The sequence below is a fragment of the Aythya marila genome (genome assembly GCF_965140915.1).
Source record: "Aythya marila genome assembly, chromosome: 10".
NCBI lineage: Eukaryota > Metazoa > Chordata > Aves > Anseriformes > Anatidae > Aythya > Aythya marila.
Window position 1 is genome coordinate 20247359 of NC_139051.1, and position 18426 is coordinate 20265784.

The 18426-nt window shown below is 35.7% G+C and overlaps 1 protein-coding gene across 1 annotated transcript in view; it reads left to right on the forward strand.

The window, feature by feature from the left end:
* CACNA1D (calcium voltage-gated channel subunit alpha1 D) overlaps nucleotides 1-18426 on the forward strand; it is a gene marked incomplete at its 5' end in the record, with an annotated part of 190000 nt that overhangs the window by 88167 nt on the left and 83407 nt on the right. The window contains one exon of the mRNA XM_082768090.1: nucleotides 10443-10612. Within this exon, the coding sequence (XP_082624216.1) occupies nucleotides 10443-10612 (170 nt within the window). The remainder of the gene's footprint in view (nucleotides 1-10442; nucleotides 10613-18426) is intronic.

Here is an 18426-nt window from a genome sequence, read left to right on the forward strand (position 1 = left end):
TCATCCTTGGCTCATTTTTCGTACTTAACCTGGTTCTTGGTGTACTTAGTGGGTAAGCAGTTGAGTTAACATTGTGTATGCTACTGTTACTTGTAAGATGGCCTCTGCATTTACTCAAGCTTCTCAGCAATGGCTTTTCTGCATGCACTTAAGATTCTTATGTCATCCTACCAGTGTTTGCTCTCTTGACTAAAGTGTGATCCTAGTGCCTGTATCTGTCTGACATCATGTTCACCATGCTTGCCAAAAGTATCTTTTAGATGAGGCACCGAACTTCTCATTCTCTAATAGTTCAGCAGGGAGAAACATTTTTCACACAGAGATGGGTGACACTTGTACAAACGTTTTCCCCTATAATTATAGCCAAGTGTCTCTCTGGAAAATCGATTATTATTATTATTATTATTATTATTATTATTATTATTATTATTATTATTATTATTATCATTATTATTATTATTATTATTATTATTATTATTATTAAACTAGCTATAAAGTAATTGGAGTGTTCTTTGCATTTACCAGTCATGTAGCAAATTTTATTTTAATGGGGTACTTGAAGATCTGTCTGATAGAAAGAGTATGACTAGTGTACTATGACACAAAATGTTTAATGCTTCCTGTATCATTGAGGTGTGTACTGCTGTGACATCCCACAGCAGCAATCTGATATTTTTATCAATAATCAAATAAAAAGTTAATATGGTTGTCAGTGGGAGGTTGTCACAGCACTTTGTTGCTCTGTATATTCCAGACTCCAGCTAAGAACTAAAGTGTCATCAGTTTTAGATGTATAATGTGGTTTAAAACTGTAATTTATGGCAACAGTTTGCAAAGTTTTCTTCTTACAAAGCCCAAGATATTTTTTCATAAAGAAAGAAAAGGTCCTGCTGGCATCTGAATCCAAATACAATTATAACACACATTATTTTTTATGTTAGCTACGAGTTACACAACAAATGATGTTGTTTTGGCAGCCTTGGGCTAGCTGTGCCGTCTTTGTTACCCAGCAGAAAAATGTGTCTTGTACTGAACACAGCCTTATAGTTGATGGTGTCATCAGGCTGCTGAGTGTGTATGCAGCCATGTTACAGTTTTGCTGTGCTGCGTATTAGGTTTGAAAGGAATTATAGGATGTTATATACAGAACATTCATGGAAATCAGGGAATCAGAAGCAATTTCCAATTGATAATGTGATAATTATGTTACTAAGGCATTTTTGTTTTAAATTAAACAATGTGTTTTTAAAAATCATTTATCTGTGATAGATTACTGTTGCACACAGGAAACTGTGGAAAGCATGGTTTTTACATTCCTTTCAGAATCAATTTACAAAGCAGATGTTTAAAAGTAAAGAGGTAGTGTGCTAAAAACACATTGCTGATTTTTTGATTTAATTTCTTCTTTCCAAGACCCACCCTGTAGTGGCTGACTTATGCTATCATATAGTCTTTGTTTTTTTCAGGGACAAGTATGTAAACTGTTGCAAAACTAAGGGCCTAGCTTTTGCATCACAGCCACGCTGGTCAAATAAGAAAGAAAAGAACAGACAGAAAACTGAGAGTATGATTTATTTCTCTGTTTGATACTGTTACCTAATGTCGCTGTGCGACCAGACTTCCCACTAAAGCCATTAGGTTTCCACGGTTCCTTTCACTGGCCCTTAAGAAGGTCATAAGCAGCAATTAATTTTCTTCCCGTTGTGTGAAGGTGTGCTATGGGAACAGTTAATTATTATTTCCCTTTTCCCTTGCTTGACTCAAACGAAGTGCTATTGGTTTCATTGTTTTTTTAATTTTATATAATCTCTATATATATTAAATTTTATTTTTATTATTTATTATTATGATTATTATTATTATATTTATTATCAATTATTTTAATATATATAATTTTATATATTTTTAATAAGGAGTGGAGAAAGTAATGCCAGATTTGGTGTGTTGATACCCCTGTTCATTTCTTCCACTGAAGCCAAAGAAATTCAGAGATTTACACTAAGTTTTTTATTTGATTTAGTACAGTCAAAATATTTTATAAGGCTTGCAACATTATGATGTGTTAGCTTTTTTTTTTTTCTGCATGATTTGTACGTTTAAATAAGGTAGTTTTTCAAAGCTAGTAAAAATTTGTTGGGTAAGTCAGATAAATCATTGTATTTTTTATTGTACCCCTCTTATATTCTCTTATATTTGTGACTCAGATATCTTTAATATCTACTTTGTTGGCATCAGTGTTGGTACTCTTTCAGCAGCTTTTCCTTTATTCTGTTGTAATGAGACAGCTTTGTTGAGGAAATTTTGCTGGAATATGAAGTTGTTCTATAGCCACTGTAACAATATAGAGGAAAAGGTGTCCCTTTGTCCTTGGGTTCCATTCTACAGACAAGAACTCACCACTGATTTCTTGATCCTAAGAGCTCTAATGCTCTTTAGAGTCCTTACCCACTTGCCTTTGATTTCCAGTGAACTGAACTGGCAGTGGTAAGTGTCACATGAGCTCACCTGAAATTTATAAATTCATTCATTATTCCTAAACTTATTTTCTGCTGGGGTGTCACTAACTGCAGCATCACTTAAAAGTCCGGAGTGCTTGATGGATTCCCTGTATCAATGTTTGCTCAAAACATGTGAAAGAGAAATCCTAGCACTCTGGTTGTTCACAATTTCTGTGCTGAAGGAAATGATATAAATAGATTGAGATTTGTGATGTATGAATATCACTAATATTGACATTGAGAAGGAGAGGAGAAAGGAGAAGATATCTATTATACCAAACTGATACAAAAGTGAAGAAAATGTCCTGGCATACTTGTTTGAAACTGTGAAAAAGGCTAGTGTGTAGCACTGTTACACTGATTTATTTTGGTTGATTAATTCCGTTATACTTAATAGCAAATATTTTCCATGTATTTTCTATTTAGACATGTCTGCTTAAATCTTAGGGGCACTCTGTACATCCTTTGGATGTATTTATATTAATTAGCAGAAAGCTATATATATATTTCATCCTGAGCCAGGCATTGAATGAGTAACACTTGCATTCTTTTTTTTTTTTTTTTTTTTTTTTAAGAGTTAGCTTTTATGTTTTATGTTCTTCAAACCATAGCATGAAACTTGTTCACTTATAAATCTACAAAGAAAATTAAATTTTACTAAACCAGTCAGGGAATGCAAAAATGATGCCAACTGACTTGAAAAGCATGGCTTTGCATACAGATTTTGGAAGTGGAATCTGAATGCCTAATACAACTTTTCTGTATGAAAGTGTTAGTTCTTGTAATATCAACTTCTTCTGTGTCCATTTAAATCTGCTGGTTTGCAGTTTTAAAACATTCATTCACTCTCTTTGTATACCTTTGTTACACTGTGACCATCTGCCCCTTTGTATTTCTCTACTGGCTCTTGTGCACTGCATGTTTGATGTATTTAGATACTGTACAAGTGGATGAGAATGATGATTTCGAAGATCTTTTATTTTACATCTAGCATTTTCTGAAGGTGAGTATTTACTGGTGATCCATGTCAGTTTTGTGTGCTGAAGGTAATAATCATAAAAACTCAGTTTGTGCTATTAATAGCAGATATGTAAATTAATAGAAGTAATGTGTGTGTAGGAAATATGGTAAATATTTTAAATTTTGGAAGGAAGTTGCCTATAGAGATTTTTTCTAGTCAATTGAATAACAAGGATGGAAAGATTTCATAGGCTTAATTATATAATTGTTTTTGGTAGTTTTGTCTTTTTCAAAATACTGCCTTTTTCATACTCCATAATCAGACAAGTGCTCTAGAAATGCTTTTGGAGACTGCTATAGATGTGGCTCTAGGAAAGGGTCCTAGTGCCGGCTCCGGGTGCAACACCAGCAGAGGGCTCTGAAGAAGACTAGCTCTGGCCTGAGAACAGACTTGACAGACAGCTCCTCCCTAAATACACAAGAAAAACTGGTGGTAGATCTGGCTCCTGAAAGTTATCTGGAAATGTTTGGAACTGTGATTCAGAATGTGGGCGTGTTGGGAATTCCTTTCAAAGTGGTGAATTTAGTTAAGGGGAATCTAGGTGGCCACCTCGAACCTTTACCTGATCTTTCACAAAAAGGTTGCGAGATTGAATTCATATACAATTTGGAATCTAGATCAAAATACTTGTTGCAGGTCTGAAAAGCTGCAAATAAATGCATTTTTCAGATAGCTTTGAATTTTCTTTCTCATTGGCTGGTCTGCATTTTGCCAGTTCACATTAGAAATGTAAGGCTGCAATGTGGTTCCAAGTAATTGTTTTAGCAATTAGAAATCACAGGGTTGTCATGACACAAGTGCACTCTATTTTGATTGCTGTGTCCTCTGAGCTACCAGCATGGTGGTGTTTCGGTCTGCAAAAGATATCAGAGTACACTTTTTTTTTTTTTTTTTCCCCTTTGTAAAGATCCCTCTGGTTATGACCCAAGGACTGGGCAGTGCAGCTTTAGGGCAACTTGACACTTGATGAAATAGCACAGAAATTGCAACTGAGGAGCTGCTCAGCAATGCAAGTTCTGTAAAGGGTGGTGGACTGCTTCAGGAGCCTGCTTTTATGTGTAGCTTTGTTATACACAGTTTGTGTATCTGGCATAAACAGGACCCGTATTCTCCAAACTCATGAAATACCAGACAGAAACTGGGACCTGAGGGCAGGCCTCCAAATATTCCAGGATAAAAGACCTGAGTGTGTCATGACCAGCAGTGCAAGAGACAGAAACCTGAAACTAGAAAGTTAAGTTAGACATTATAAAGTTAGAGGCTACCTTTAAAAAGTAAGGGGCAGAAATTGAGAGGAACTCATCAACCCTGAAAGTCTGTTTTATATTGTGCTGAAATAAATATGCCGGTATTTCAGCATGCATTCAACTGTTTTACTATTAGCAGAGAAAATAATAAATGATAAAACTTCGTAATTTATTTATCAAGAGTCATGGCTTTTAATGATGCATGATAATCTATTCCTTGAGATATTCCTTGTCATTAGGGGATGGTTTCTGCTGATGGCATCTTCTGCTCAAGGCATTAGTATTTCATTGGGTAGCCATGGGAACAAATAAGACCTTTCAAACACACTTTAATAAATCTCTCTGAGTTGAATTTATTGCTTTCCTAAAGGACACCAAAGCGTAAGCTTTGACATCCTCCTACATGTAAGTTTTGCAGGTTACTAAGAGAATGTTATTTTTTTTTCCATTTCTTTCCCACAGTATTATTTGCAATGTATGTAGTGATTCTAAAAGCTAAGGGCACATACTTATCCATGCTAATCTCACTGGTAATATCTGTCAATTCATATAATAGAAATTATGTTCACACAGAGAAGCTTATACACCTAAGAACTGTTGTCTACAGTATATATGGAAAAAAAAATGTAGAAGATGAAATTTGAATAATGATGCACAAAATAGAAAACAGCAGTGAACTGTCATCCATAGTCTTTCAGCAAAAGGGAAATGAACTGGTTTTGATAGCATTCTTTTTCACATCAGAGGGAAAGCTTCATAGAAAAAGGAGACTTACAGATAAAAATTTAACTCCCTCACACAATATATATTAATAAAAAGGAAAGGAACTTCAGCTCCAGATCTCAGCAGGTTGCTTTTGATTGCTGTGTGGCTAGTAAAAATAAAACTCAAATACACAAATAAAAACATTTAAAAAAATCAAAAGGTAAAGGGAATATCCTTGGTTGATCAATTGAATATACAACAATAATTAGAAAATTCTTTCAGCTATATACAGTGGTAACTCTAACCAACTTCTCTAAACAGAGACCAATAAAAAACTATGGAGTAATCCAGTATCCTTTAACAAAAGAGCATGAATGGGAGTGATTTTATTTCCGTCTTGTCAGAACTCATCACACTGTCTTATTAGGTGTTGGTCCTGTGAAATGAGCTCCTCACAGTTAACAAACCATTGTCTGTTTCAAAAGCTTTGACAGTGCTCATCATGATGGTTGGGTGAACACACTATGAGGAATGGTCCTACCCTCAATGCTACGAGTTCTTCCTCTAAAAAATCCAGCATAGTGAGCCAAACAAGTCTCTACTCAGGACAGAATGAGCCAATCTTAAAGTGCAAATATAATTAGTCTGAAAAATTCAATCTCAATTTTGTTGGTCCGTTACCACCACTATCAAACTGTTCCCAATCTTGCTGTTCCCACAGCTGATTCCATCACCTTCATGTGCACTCTTTGGCATAATAATGCTATCCAGGCCTTGACACAGTGTAAATAGACTTTTTGCTGTTGAGTGTACATTTTCTCAATTGTTGGCCAGCTATACAGAAAAAAATATAGCTAGGTATTAATAGTTTGCATTTCCACATCAATTCTCCTTGCTCAAGCAAAATTCCTGATTGATATATATACATATATATATACATATTTCCTGCAGAAATAATTCTGCAGTGTTCAGCATATGAGTTATTATTTCTAACAAGAGGAGTAATAATATAAAAAAAATCTCAAGTAATTAAAGATGTGATGTCACACACCTTTTTTTTCATATCTTGTTACATCTCGTTACACAATAGGCCTGGCTGTGAGCTGCTGTCCATGCTTTTTTTTTTTTTTTTTTTTTTTTTTAAGCAGTTTGAGTTCTCTGATTTGATTCTGCTAATTTGTTGGTTGGTATGGTTACAGCCATGTGAAACCTATGCTGTGGCCAACACTGTACTCCTGTGAACACCTTTTTGCTATTGCATGACTCTTCTCTGTGAACAAACAAGAGTCTGTGATGTCTGGGTAACAGCTCTACATATGGCATTCACACAGCGCTTTCCACATACTGGAACCCGGTGTGCACTATGTTACATACAGGAGATGCAGGAGATGAATTCTTGCTCTCATTCTGTCTGCAGAGACTTGCAGTGACAAAAGGTCTGTAATATGGCCAGCCAAGAATTAGTCCTGGTTTATGCTTAGAGGTGGAAGGCAATTGTTTGTTTCCTATCATCATTGTCTAAGTGATGGACAGGAGATAGAGCAGCACTCCTGTTGCCAGATTTTCAATTCACATGTACTGGTGTGCCAAATCAGAGTAGCTTGTTGGGATTTTTCAGTTTACAACAACTTGGGTGGACTGATTTAAATCATATTTTAGGGGGGAGACCCTTATGAATGAGAGCGTAACTCGTTGAATGCAATTTTTGTCAGGTTAGTCAAAGAACAACAACAACAAAACAACACTAATTACCCTTTCACACACCAGATCCAGGTCATTTTTATCAAATAAGAATGAAATATTTTGAAATTAGCCCTTAGAAAAGGCATTTGTGAAAACAAACGTTTACATATTTGTACATGTAAATAAATAAAGTCCAATTACCACAATTAACATACAGCTTCCTAAGCCTGTCAGCTTCGTAAGCTTCTGGACTGAGTTCTGGCTTGAACACAGTGAGGGAGGCCAGTTCAGGCCATTGAGTGGCCTGAATGACATTTAGACCTAATTGGCCTAATGACAGTTAGACTAATGATGCCAACATATCCAAAAGCTTTTTTTTTTTCTGCCTGGACCTAGCCTACACTCTTCATAGCCATTAAATGCTACACAAGCAGCTGTCTTATTCCTCCTTCCAGGAGAACAACCAATCTATACCTATCTATACAGCCAAATATCTTGTTGTCTAAATGTCTTTGTCAGCAGTTTTAAAGAGCCAACATCTCTCCTTCACCTCACCCCTAGCAACTTTTTCAATTAACTTCTTGTTACTTGGAAAAAAAAGGAACTTTTTCTGTGCTAACAGATTACTAATTACACTTCTAATTCCATTTAATTCCACTCTTACATGAGGCATTTCAGTGAAAGGAATGTGTACATGCATTCATATGAGGGATGTCACTTCATTGTGGCTGTCATTGAAAAAAATACCATAGATCCAGATTCCTCCCTCCTTTGAAGAAAATGCAGTCTTCTCAGGTGTGTTATATTTCCTTACAAACAGTTTTTTAAAATAAAAGGAAATCTTTTAAACATTATGGAAATTAAGTACCACTGCATACTACTGATAAATTGCTGCAGCATTTAACCAAGACAATATCTGGATTCTGTGCTGTATTGAAGGGAAAGGTCGTAGTTAGCTGTGTGTATAAAAACTGTGTTTAATTCTCTGCATGCAGCTATTGTAATATAAAGTCAAAGTTAAAAGGTGGTTCAGTCATGGGTGAAGTGCAGTTCAAAGTTGCAATCTTGCCAACTGTTTCATTTTAAAATGACTTCTTTCTCTTCATATAATAGCAGCCGCTTTCATTTTGCTTTACCCACACAGATCACAAATCCTTCACTCTATTAAAAAACACCCAAAAGACTTAATTGAACAAAACAAGAGTACTTAGTAAAAGCTAACAAAGGTTATTACTTCTGATTTCACAGTATGCTACAGTAGCTCTTTTTTCCAAGTTACTGCCTATGAAATGAGTCATGAGTATGTTGCCCTAGTCAGATGTAATGGACAGCCTCTTTGAGATAATCCTAAACCCAGTCTTCTGTATACAAAAAAAAATAAAAATAATAATGTTACAGGCTTTTGACATCTTCTACCAAAACATTTAAATCTGTATTTATTTTTTAAATAAAGCAGTTATCCTTCATAGAGCTGCTAGGTGTTGTCACTTTCACAAGCATTTTTGCGAAGAGAAGGGTTTTTGAAGGACCTTTTCCATAGATGTTAGATGAAGGGTAGCAATTGCAAAGCAAGCACCGGCATTCTTCAGCTTCATTAAGGTGCCATCAGATAGAACAGGATGATCTTCTCCACGTGCCAACTGTAATTTTTGTTGAATTAAGACTTAAACTGTAAAAGGTGTAGTGTCTGCCTCATAGGTTTTGCAACGGAAAGTCTTTCAGCTTCTGCAACATAACATAAAAAATAATAATAATAAAAAATAAATAAATATCTGAATGATTGCTTGTAAAGAGCTTAACTTAAAATTACTAATGGCAAAGCAGAAAGTTAGTATTTAGAAGACATTTGAAGACTGCAAATAAAATAGTAACAAAACCAGATTATATGTTTGCAATTCCAGATAAGTAATGTCTGTCACTGAACTGAAATATATTGAAAAAATAGGAGACTATTATTTTACTATATTTTGTTCTCAGGGAACCATAATACCGCTAATTGTGTTCACCTTGTTAAAATATTTTGCAAGTCTTACCTGTTTGAATCTGGGAACTTCCTAATATGTTTTTCTATTTGAAAGAAGATACCTTCAGTGCTTCAATAAATTTCCCCTTGAGAGTATGTTAATTAGGGGAAATTTTAAAGTAAAAGTTCACAAAAAATAAAGGGGTTGCAAATCCATGGTATTTGGAATTACTGTAGCCATTTCCTAGGTTTAATTTCAGCCCCGTTGTAATATAACAGTCTAGGAGAAGCTTAATTTTAAATACTGAATCAGTACATAGTTACAATACAGTTCAAAAGATGGCTGCCTACCCCGATTATACATATCAATCCTCAGATAAATCAGAAGATGTATGATCCCTCTGGCAAAGGGAGTTATGCATTTGGACCCTTTGTTACTGTGCTGAGTGTTTTAACAATGTCAGTATGTGAAATGTCATGGTGCAAGAACTTACATGATAGTTGTCTCGAGAAATGCATAATTGAGGGAATCATGGATTTGTGGGGTAGTTCAGGTTGGAAAAGACCTCAGGGTCATTTTATGCACCCTCCTTCTCACAAAGTGTTGCTTAATTATATTAAAGATCATTCCATGATAATGTAGGGAATTAGTCAAATCACCAAGTTAAACTAACAGAGTCAAATACATTAGGTAACTTTAGATGGGGGAACCAGGCAGAAGATTCAGTTTATGTAAAAGGATGCAATTCTGATCTGTAAGTACATGATTTCTAGATTTTATTATCTGAGAGCAAAAGGGCAAAACATCCAGATCGCAAACAGCAGAGGTGTCTGTGCCTGGTATAATTAAGAGGAAGCTTGTTAGTGAAATTTTCTGAACCATACACAGAAATAAGTGTGTTTAGCCATGGCTAATGAGCCATGGCTGGAAGAAGGAGGAGGTATGTTAAGATGGCATTTCTTTTTTGCTGAAAATAACTAAGTTCTCTGATATTATTTTATTTGTGCCAGTCAGATTTTAAACCTACTTGTAAGAGTGCATAATCATGTGGTGGCTTATAGACTGTATGGGAAGGTTTAAGAATATTGCTTAATTTTTAGTTAAATCAAAACAGTTATGAAAGTTTTGATGTTGTTTTATAGGGATTTGCTGTGACTTCTTTGCATCACTGTCTCATTTTCAAAGAAGCTCTCAAATCTTCCGTGTTGTTGATTTAGTTCATTTTCTATGTCAGTATGTTATTCTGCAATGTCAAGACCTAGGTCAAAATACCTGGCAGTTTGACAATCAGCATTTTTGTTTTTTCTTTATCTGAATTTGATAGAGAATTTTCCAAAGAAAGAGAAAAAGCCAAGGCCCGAGGGGACTTTCAGAAGCTACGTGAAAAGCAACAGCTCGAAGAAGATCTGAAGGGGTATTTAGACTGGATTACACAGGCAGAAGATATTGACCCTGAGAATGATGAAGAGGTTGATGAAGAAGGCAAACGGAACAGTACGTGTTCTTTACTTAGTGCTACTTCTGTGTGGGGCAGTTTGATTGCTTTTAGTGAGTTACAATGGGGAGAATGCAGCCTATGTGGTGGTGTTGTCTGTTTTTTAGTTTGCAAAAACATTTGTTAACAGAACAATCATGTCTACTAATATGTTAACAAATGAAGTTATGGAAGATAATTTAGAATTTTACAGTAAATATTTGCTCTGACTTGTCCATGTACAAATCATTGCCTGCACTCAATCGCTACTGAGATTTAAAAACTTTATTTCTGTTCTGTGAAAAGTTAGTGCATACATGCCCCTAGGTGTTGTCATAAATCCTTGGTCAAGAAGAATACATTCTTACCTGTAGGTGCATGCACAGAAATCATAGCTCACGGCCAGAACTATGGTAAAGAAATAACCTTGTGTTATTAGGACTTTTTTGAGGTTTGAAGTAAGAATTTCAAAAAATAGTAAAAGTTACATAGTTTGATACAGAGGTATCTGTTTTTAAACTTAGCTCTGTAATGTATGTAGTTAAGTTTTTGAAAATATTTTTATTTTTATGAAACGTACCAGTCCTTTTGTTTGCAATAAAAGCAGGGCCTGAATTTGCATTGCTGACAGAAGGGAAATATGATTTTATGATAAGCTGGGAAGCAACTTGTGGGATGATGATGTCAATATCACCATAAAAGGAGTAATCTATATCTAAATAAAAATCCATAGCACAAGCATAGTTTGATCTAGAGCAGAGCAAATAAGCCAAAGATTTAATAGAGTTCACTGTGCTTGGTGATTGCTAATAATTTTATATGGAAGATACACACAAATTATGGGGTTGTGAATGAGTATAAAATTCTAAAGCTGAGAAGTGAATGATTACACATTCTACAGAGTAAAATCCAGTGTACAAGGCTGTCATGCAGGGTTGTGGGTGATGCCAGATATGCACAATTGTGATGGACTTGGTTTCAAAGTCTGCAGATGAAATTTCAGGAATTTTTTGCATCGTGTTCAAATTGCCTGCTCATTAATTTGCTGTGAATAACCCTTTGCCCCATCATTCCTTAAACATCTTCTAGATCATGTAGGTCTTTCATAAAATCAAAAATACTTGTTTCCTTACTTGTGTTTGAGAGAGCTTTTTGACTTAGACATAGTTCTAGGACAAATTAAGAGTTGGAGGAGACTTCCAGAGTAACAAGAGGATAGGGAATGTTATTAAAAGAACTTTAAAATGAATCTCAAGAATTGAATTTCGGATAGTTGCTTCTATTTTAAATATACAGTATCAGAGCTAACTTATTAACATAGAAATACCAAAGAAGAGTAGAAGCTCCTTTATCAGTGTTATAAAACTACTGAATACTTTATATGTGTTTTATCTTCAAAGCCCTAATACTGTCAGCTGGTCATAATACCCTTACAATGCAAATATTTGCAGTTTTCTTTTGACTACAGAGAAAAACAGTTAAAATGGAGATTTAATAAGTGAATGAATTTACTGCAGTCTCATCAATACAGCATTGCTTTTCAATGAATAATGCTTCCTTTGCAGGTGGTCAGCTTTTGTATACTTAGTGGTATCTCTTTAGTCCTGTCAACTTAATTTCTACTACTGTAGCAAGAGAGAGTGTAGGGAAAGCTGGCAGACCTAATGTGATTCCTACTTCTGCAGCTCTGCTAGAAGCTGAGCTCTGCTTCATTCTACTTCATCGTAGAATGAAGTGAACTAAGAAATCAGGATGGTGATGGCACCAGTATACTAAGGGTATACTAGTATACCCTTAGCTGTGGCAGATCTTGGTCATCTTCTTCTGGCAAGATACTGTCTTAGCATTGTTTTTTCTCCACAAAGCAGACATAGTGCATGTAATCACCTGGAATGTTTTTTTAAGTCATATATTCCAGGCATCTTGTGAAAATCACTTCTGGTTTGTCTGAGTTGTAAAAGGTTCACAAAACATTTTGCACAAGCTCACTGGTTTGTTTCACAGTAAACTGTTAACCTGCCAGCATTCTTTTAGCACTGAGCACGTCATATGTGGACGTTGAGTGGAAATTTCCAGCGAATGGACTGTCTCCTAGCACTCTTCTGGGTTTGTGCATATGCGCTTAAATATGTGGCAGTGTCATCCATTTTTAGCATCATCTGCAACAGGGTGTGAAGGACAAAGGTTTGCTCAATCACTTCACCTTCTTGCATTTAAGATGTGTTCTGCTGCACATCCTATTGCATGGGAAGGTGAGATGAGAGAGGGCATGAGCTGTCTATCCACTTACTCCGGAGAAAGCTGTTGGGTTAGGAGCATAATTATGATGATGAACTAATTCTTTGAGAGTCAGATGAAATTTAGCTAGCTATCACCAGGTTAATAATCTTGAGTAGTAAGCTTGGGAAATGATTTTAGTCCAAATGTACCAATGATTTCTAGAACTATCTTTGAAGCAAGTGGTAGAGCTGGGCCTGAAGATGGATAGAATAAGCATTTGCAAGCTGCTGAGCAGCCATGGCCCTACTTCAAATGGCTAAGCCTCTGGACAGTCATGACAGCCATTGAGTAGGATGGTGATGGAAGATCACCATGATCTTCAGTGATGTGGTAGAGCTTTGGGTTTAGGATATGGGAGATCTCTCCATGACAGGAATAGATACTGATCTAAAAGACAGTTAAAATCAATGATTATTGGCTTCTTGTATGGTCATTAAAAAATGTAGTTAAAATTTCTGAGACCACAGCATTTTACAAGTTCTAACCAGATAACTGAATTTTTACTAAGTTATTTATATATGAATCCCATGTATTTGTGCATTTTTGTTGCATATAGTGGGCAGGTATCCAGTATTGTCAAGTAATGTACAACCTTTTAACTACTAGAATTGCCAGCATGTTTCTAGTAACTGTTAAAAGCTTTCATCTTTATTAATTAAACAACAGCTTATTACCCTGAAATCAATGAAAGAAAACACCACCACCCTTTGTCTTCAAAGGAATGTGAATTTAGCTCAAAATGCAAAAATACAAGTGAGAGGTGATGGTTATAGCTCTGATAAATTATGCAGCCGGTAATTTCAATTTGTTTTGCCTAACATTACTTGTGTTGTGTATCTGGACACGTTTTTATTGATTTTTTTATTTTTTTTGCGTTGCAACTGCTGCCATCTACTGTGTAAATGCTGGGATTACATGTATTTAACACGAAGGGGTTACATTGGCTGACTTAATGGAAGAAAAGAAGAAAAGCAGACTTAGTTGCTTTGGCCGTTCTTCCAATAAACATGGTAAAACATGCTCTGATTTGCAGTTGAACTTTCTTTTGTGCCACTACTGCATTTGATGCGTTAGCCTTTGAAGCCTATTGTATGCATTTTCCATAACAAAGGTGTATACATCTAACATGTAGACACCCATGCATGTGGTTCTGCTGTTTTAAGTGCATGCTTCAAATAGACTGGTGCTGCAGTGCTCTGCCTTCTTAAAGCATAGTTTTTAATCCATTTAGATTTTGACTGAAGTGTCTTTAAATGTTGCTTAAGTATAGGTTTTCTTTCTTAAAGTTACAAAATACAAAATATATTTTAAATTTAGTTGTGAAGAAGTCCATCAAAGTACGTCACAAGCTTTATACTGGATCATATTGCAAGTTTAGAACAGCATGGTTCTAACATTATATTCTAATATTACTATAAATATTAAATATAATATTTATATTTTTGATTATATTTTTAATGCAGGATATAACAACAACAACAACAACAACAAAAAACACACTTTTACTGTATCTGCTTTGCTATTGATACTTTTGTTTTTATAATTTTGTTTTTTCAATTTCTCTTCCACTCCGACTGGAGATGCAGAAGGGTTTTAGTGTGATGGGCATTTTCAAATCTGCACTGTTTTAATACTGGCAGATGTGTTGATTTGACATTATCACAATGGTAGCAATTAGGAGATTTGTTTTTAAGCCTACATACAACAAAGTATTTGGAGCAACTGACTTCCTTGCTGTCATGAGGCAGTCACTGTTGTGGCTCAGCCAGAGGCTGGCAAATATGATGGAGTTACTTCAAAGAATGCAGAATATTATTTTGCTAGGACTTTATGGACTCATTTTTACAAATATTAAGTCTGCTTAAAATTATTTATGTAGCTATTACATATATTGTAATTTAGATTATTTCACTGTCCTTCCACTGCAAGGCAACCAACCACATTCAAACTTATCTTTAGTTTCTGAGGGCTGCCAATAAAAAGAACGCCCATGAGAATGGACATTGATAGTATCAAAACTAAATGTGCACTATGTAAGCAGGTACCTCATATCATGTAGAACATATTCCAGGCAGCCCCGCCATAAACAGAATTAGTCCTGAGGGGCTTCACAGTCAAAAGATTTCTTCCTGTTCTGTTTTCTGGACATACAGCAGATTTAGAGAAATTTGTGATGAGTTTGCAATGATAGTGTTGCCACTTTTTTTTTTTTTTTTTGGTTGTTAGTCTGTTTTCCTATCTGACTACCTCAAATATTTGGCATAAAGAATTGAGAAAATCTATGTACTGATTTGAGAAAGAATTAGGACAATTCTGAAGCTTATGGAACTGGTTGGCTATTACTAGCAGACACAAGAAGAGCGTTTTGCAAGGTTTGCTCTAAAATGTTGCCAGTATCATACCATGTTTAGTAATAGTATGATTCTCACCAGTAGCTATTTCTGGTTATTGTACTCTAGCTGTACAGATCACTGTGCTTCTGAAGGTTTTTTTTTCAGCATGTGTAACCAGAAGGCTACCCCCAGGTTCTCACTGTGGAAGTGAGATCAACCAGTGGATCGATAATGCATAGCTGAAGTTGAACCAGAGTAAAATGGAATTTATATACCTTCTATAGGAAAGAAACTGCCACAATAATATGTGCCACCGTGGTTCAATACTGCAGGCTGTAATTTAGCCTGCTTCTGGATTCCATGTTAACGCTAGATTGTTGTATAGTAGGATTATTGGAATTTATTTCTTCCAACTCCAGCTGGCTGGGACACATCAATGCTGATGAACACCAGCTCCCTCTTAGTTATGCAAGGTTTTGTCCTGAAGTGGGGTTTGAAATTCCTGCACCAAAAATCTGAAGACCTCAAAGCTGGCCTTCTGTGTGCTGTACTTTGCCCAGCCAACACCACCTTACATAGCTGTCCTCGTGAAACCAGGTCTCTTCAAGACTTGCCAAGTTGCTTGCATTGGTTATAGTCAATGTGGTCATGCAGTGCTCTTGCTGTTTTCTTCCAGCTAAAGATTTAAAGACTTGCTAGCATTGTTGGAGCTAGACTTCCACACTCTGCCTTTCTTAGTGTTTCTGTCAAGTTTTTCTGTTGGTGTACAAATTACATATAATGTTAGACGTGTTTCTAATTTAAACTGAACTGCCATGGTTCTTTTTTCCTCTCCTATTTTGTTAACAAAGCACCTGCAAGTCACTAATGGAGTTAGAGCAGCGACCCTGTTTGAAATAGGGGATGACATCCTGGCTATACTTAATAATTAGTGGAACTGACATTGGCTTCAACAGGGACAAAGTTTTTTTTTCCTTGATATTTTGCTTTTCTTAATGCAGTCGTGTTCAGAGAAGGCTGATAATTCTAACTGAGCATCAACTCACCAAGTCTGGGTAGACTTAAATAAAAACTACATTACTTTACACTAAAAAAATTATTTGACATATTAAAACAAAATAGCATTTGTGTGACATGGAGTGACAATTTGAGGAACAAGATTCTAGGTACTGCTTTGGGATGGTATATTTGATGCACAAGTGTGAGGGATGTTGCACCTGTTGTGCATGTGAGACTTTCTGCAAAAGTGGTCCTCTGCTTTTATGTAACAGCCCTTAATAACAGCGTATGCAACAAGCCTTCTGAACTCCTATGTTTTTGGTTACCCATAAAAAATGCTAAAATGTTCATCACTAGGTGGCTATCATGTTGTGTTTCCTAACAGCAAGCTACCACCCAGCAAAGAATAACCATTTCAGTTCCTTATCAGACAGAGAAACTCATTGTATTTATTGCAAAATAAAGCTGGCATTTCTTCTTTCTTCTGAAGATCTGAGAAAGTGCTTGAAATAGTTTTGTCATTTTTTTCCTAAGCCGTTGAAAATATGAGTTATGGAATTTGGATGTCATCGAAGACTACATGCTTTAATTTTGAACAAAAATCCCTTTTAACTCTGTAAGCTGTGAAGTTCACATGAGACTAGCAGTATTCATTTTCTAAACCTTCAATGATATTATATTATGATATTAGAATAGAGGCACTTGCAGGTGCTAACCAGGGATTTTTCATATATAAAATACTGTAAGACTTAAAAAGAATAATCAAAGCAGAAGAAGAACCTCAGGAAAGAATGTTTTGTTGTGCTTAGTGCCTGTAGTGTCTTGTTTTATTCAAAGACCCGCATGGACAGTTTGGATCTTTCTATGCTATGCCAAGTCTGTGTTTAACGTTTCATGTAATGGTAACTTACATTTGTGGGGACAGATTCTCATCTTTTGCAAAGGCTTGCTGAGCATCTAGTCTGCACAGAGCTGACAGTCTCTCAAGCATGGAATTGGTGGGCATGTAAACCAACATACCATAATCCCTTGCAAGTATCTCTAGGTCAGTATTGAGGCAATACAGTGGCTATGCAGAGAAGCTGTTACTAACAGTTCTCATTTTGTACCTGATCTATAGACAAAACAGAAAATTAGTGCCTAGTTCTCACTCACATTAACATGAATAATTAAGCCCACTTTAAGCCTCCTTTAGGCAACAAAATAGTGAGAGATCCCTAATAGAAATGGGTATTGTAGTCCTTCTGCCTTCATTAATCTCAGTCCACAGACATGGGCTTAAATATATATATATATATGATATATATATCGGATGTTGGATATGTGTTGATCCAAAAAGCAACAAACCATCAGGAGGTACAACCCAGAATAACCTTAAGATACTCTATTTTGCTTTTTTTCCTTGCTATTCTACAGTAATTTCTGTGTATCTTCTACCTTCTGTTTTGTTTGTTTGTTTGTTTGTTTTGTTTTGTTTTGTTTTTTCCTACTTTATATGATATTTCTTCTATATAAACCAGCAAAATTAATTTGACACTTTTCTTGTTCCTGAAGTTTTCCTTTAATGCTTCCTTTGCAGCTGTGGAAGTAGTGTTCTCTCCTAAGATGTACTGAGCACTTTGATTGTTCATCCTTTCCTAACACCTATCAATACATACTGTCTCTCTTTTTTAGCTGATTTGGAGGTAACTGGTGATGATGAATTGACAAATGAGTTTATTCTAATAAATCATTGGCTACAGTTGTTAACTATGATCCTTACTTGAATGAGGGGTTGGACCAGATAACCTCCAGATAATCTCCTTTTTATTAGTAGTAGTCCTCTTCATCCATTGTAGTTCCTATTCTGCCATTCACAGTGCTCCTTCCTGTCTGCTCATATGATATTTACAGGCACAATTACTTTCTAGTGTCTTGCCTTTATAATTTCATAATGGAAGTGAAAGCATAGAGTGGTCATTGTGATTGGAGTGTGATAGCCCCGTTTTCGAGAGGAACTTTGGTATTTCTTGGAATTAGCAAGCATGTTTGAATTAAACTGATGATTACCTCCAAGGTGGTAACAGAACCCTTCAAAGGTCACAGAATCTAGCATTTGTTTATTAGGAGAAACATGCTCTTTGTTGCAAAATCTCCTTACAGTGTATTCTGTGGTGCATTTTCTGCAGTTATGACGAATCACTGAAATGAAACAAAAAAGTTATAATATACTCTGGAATTCT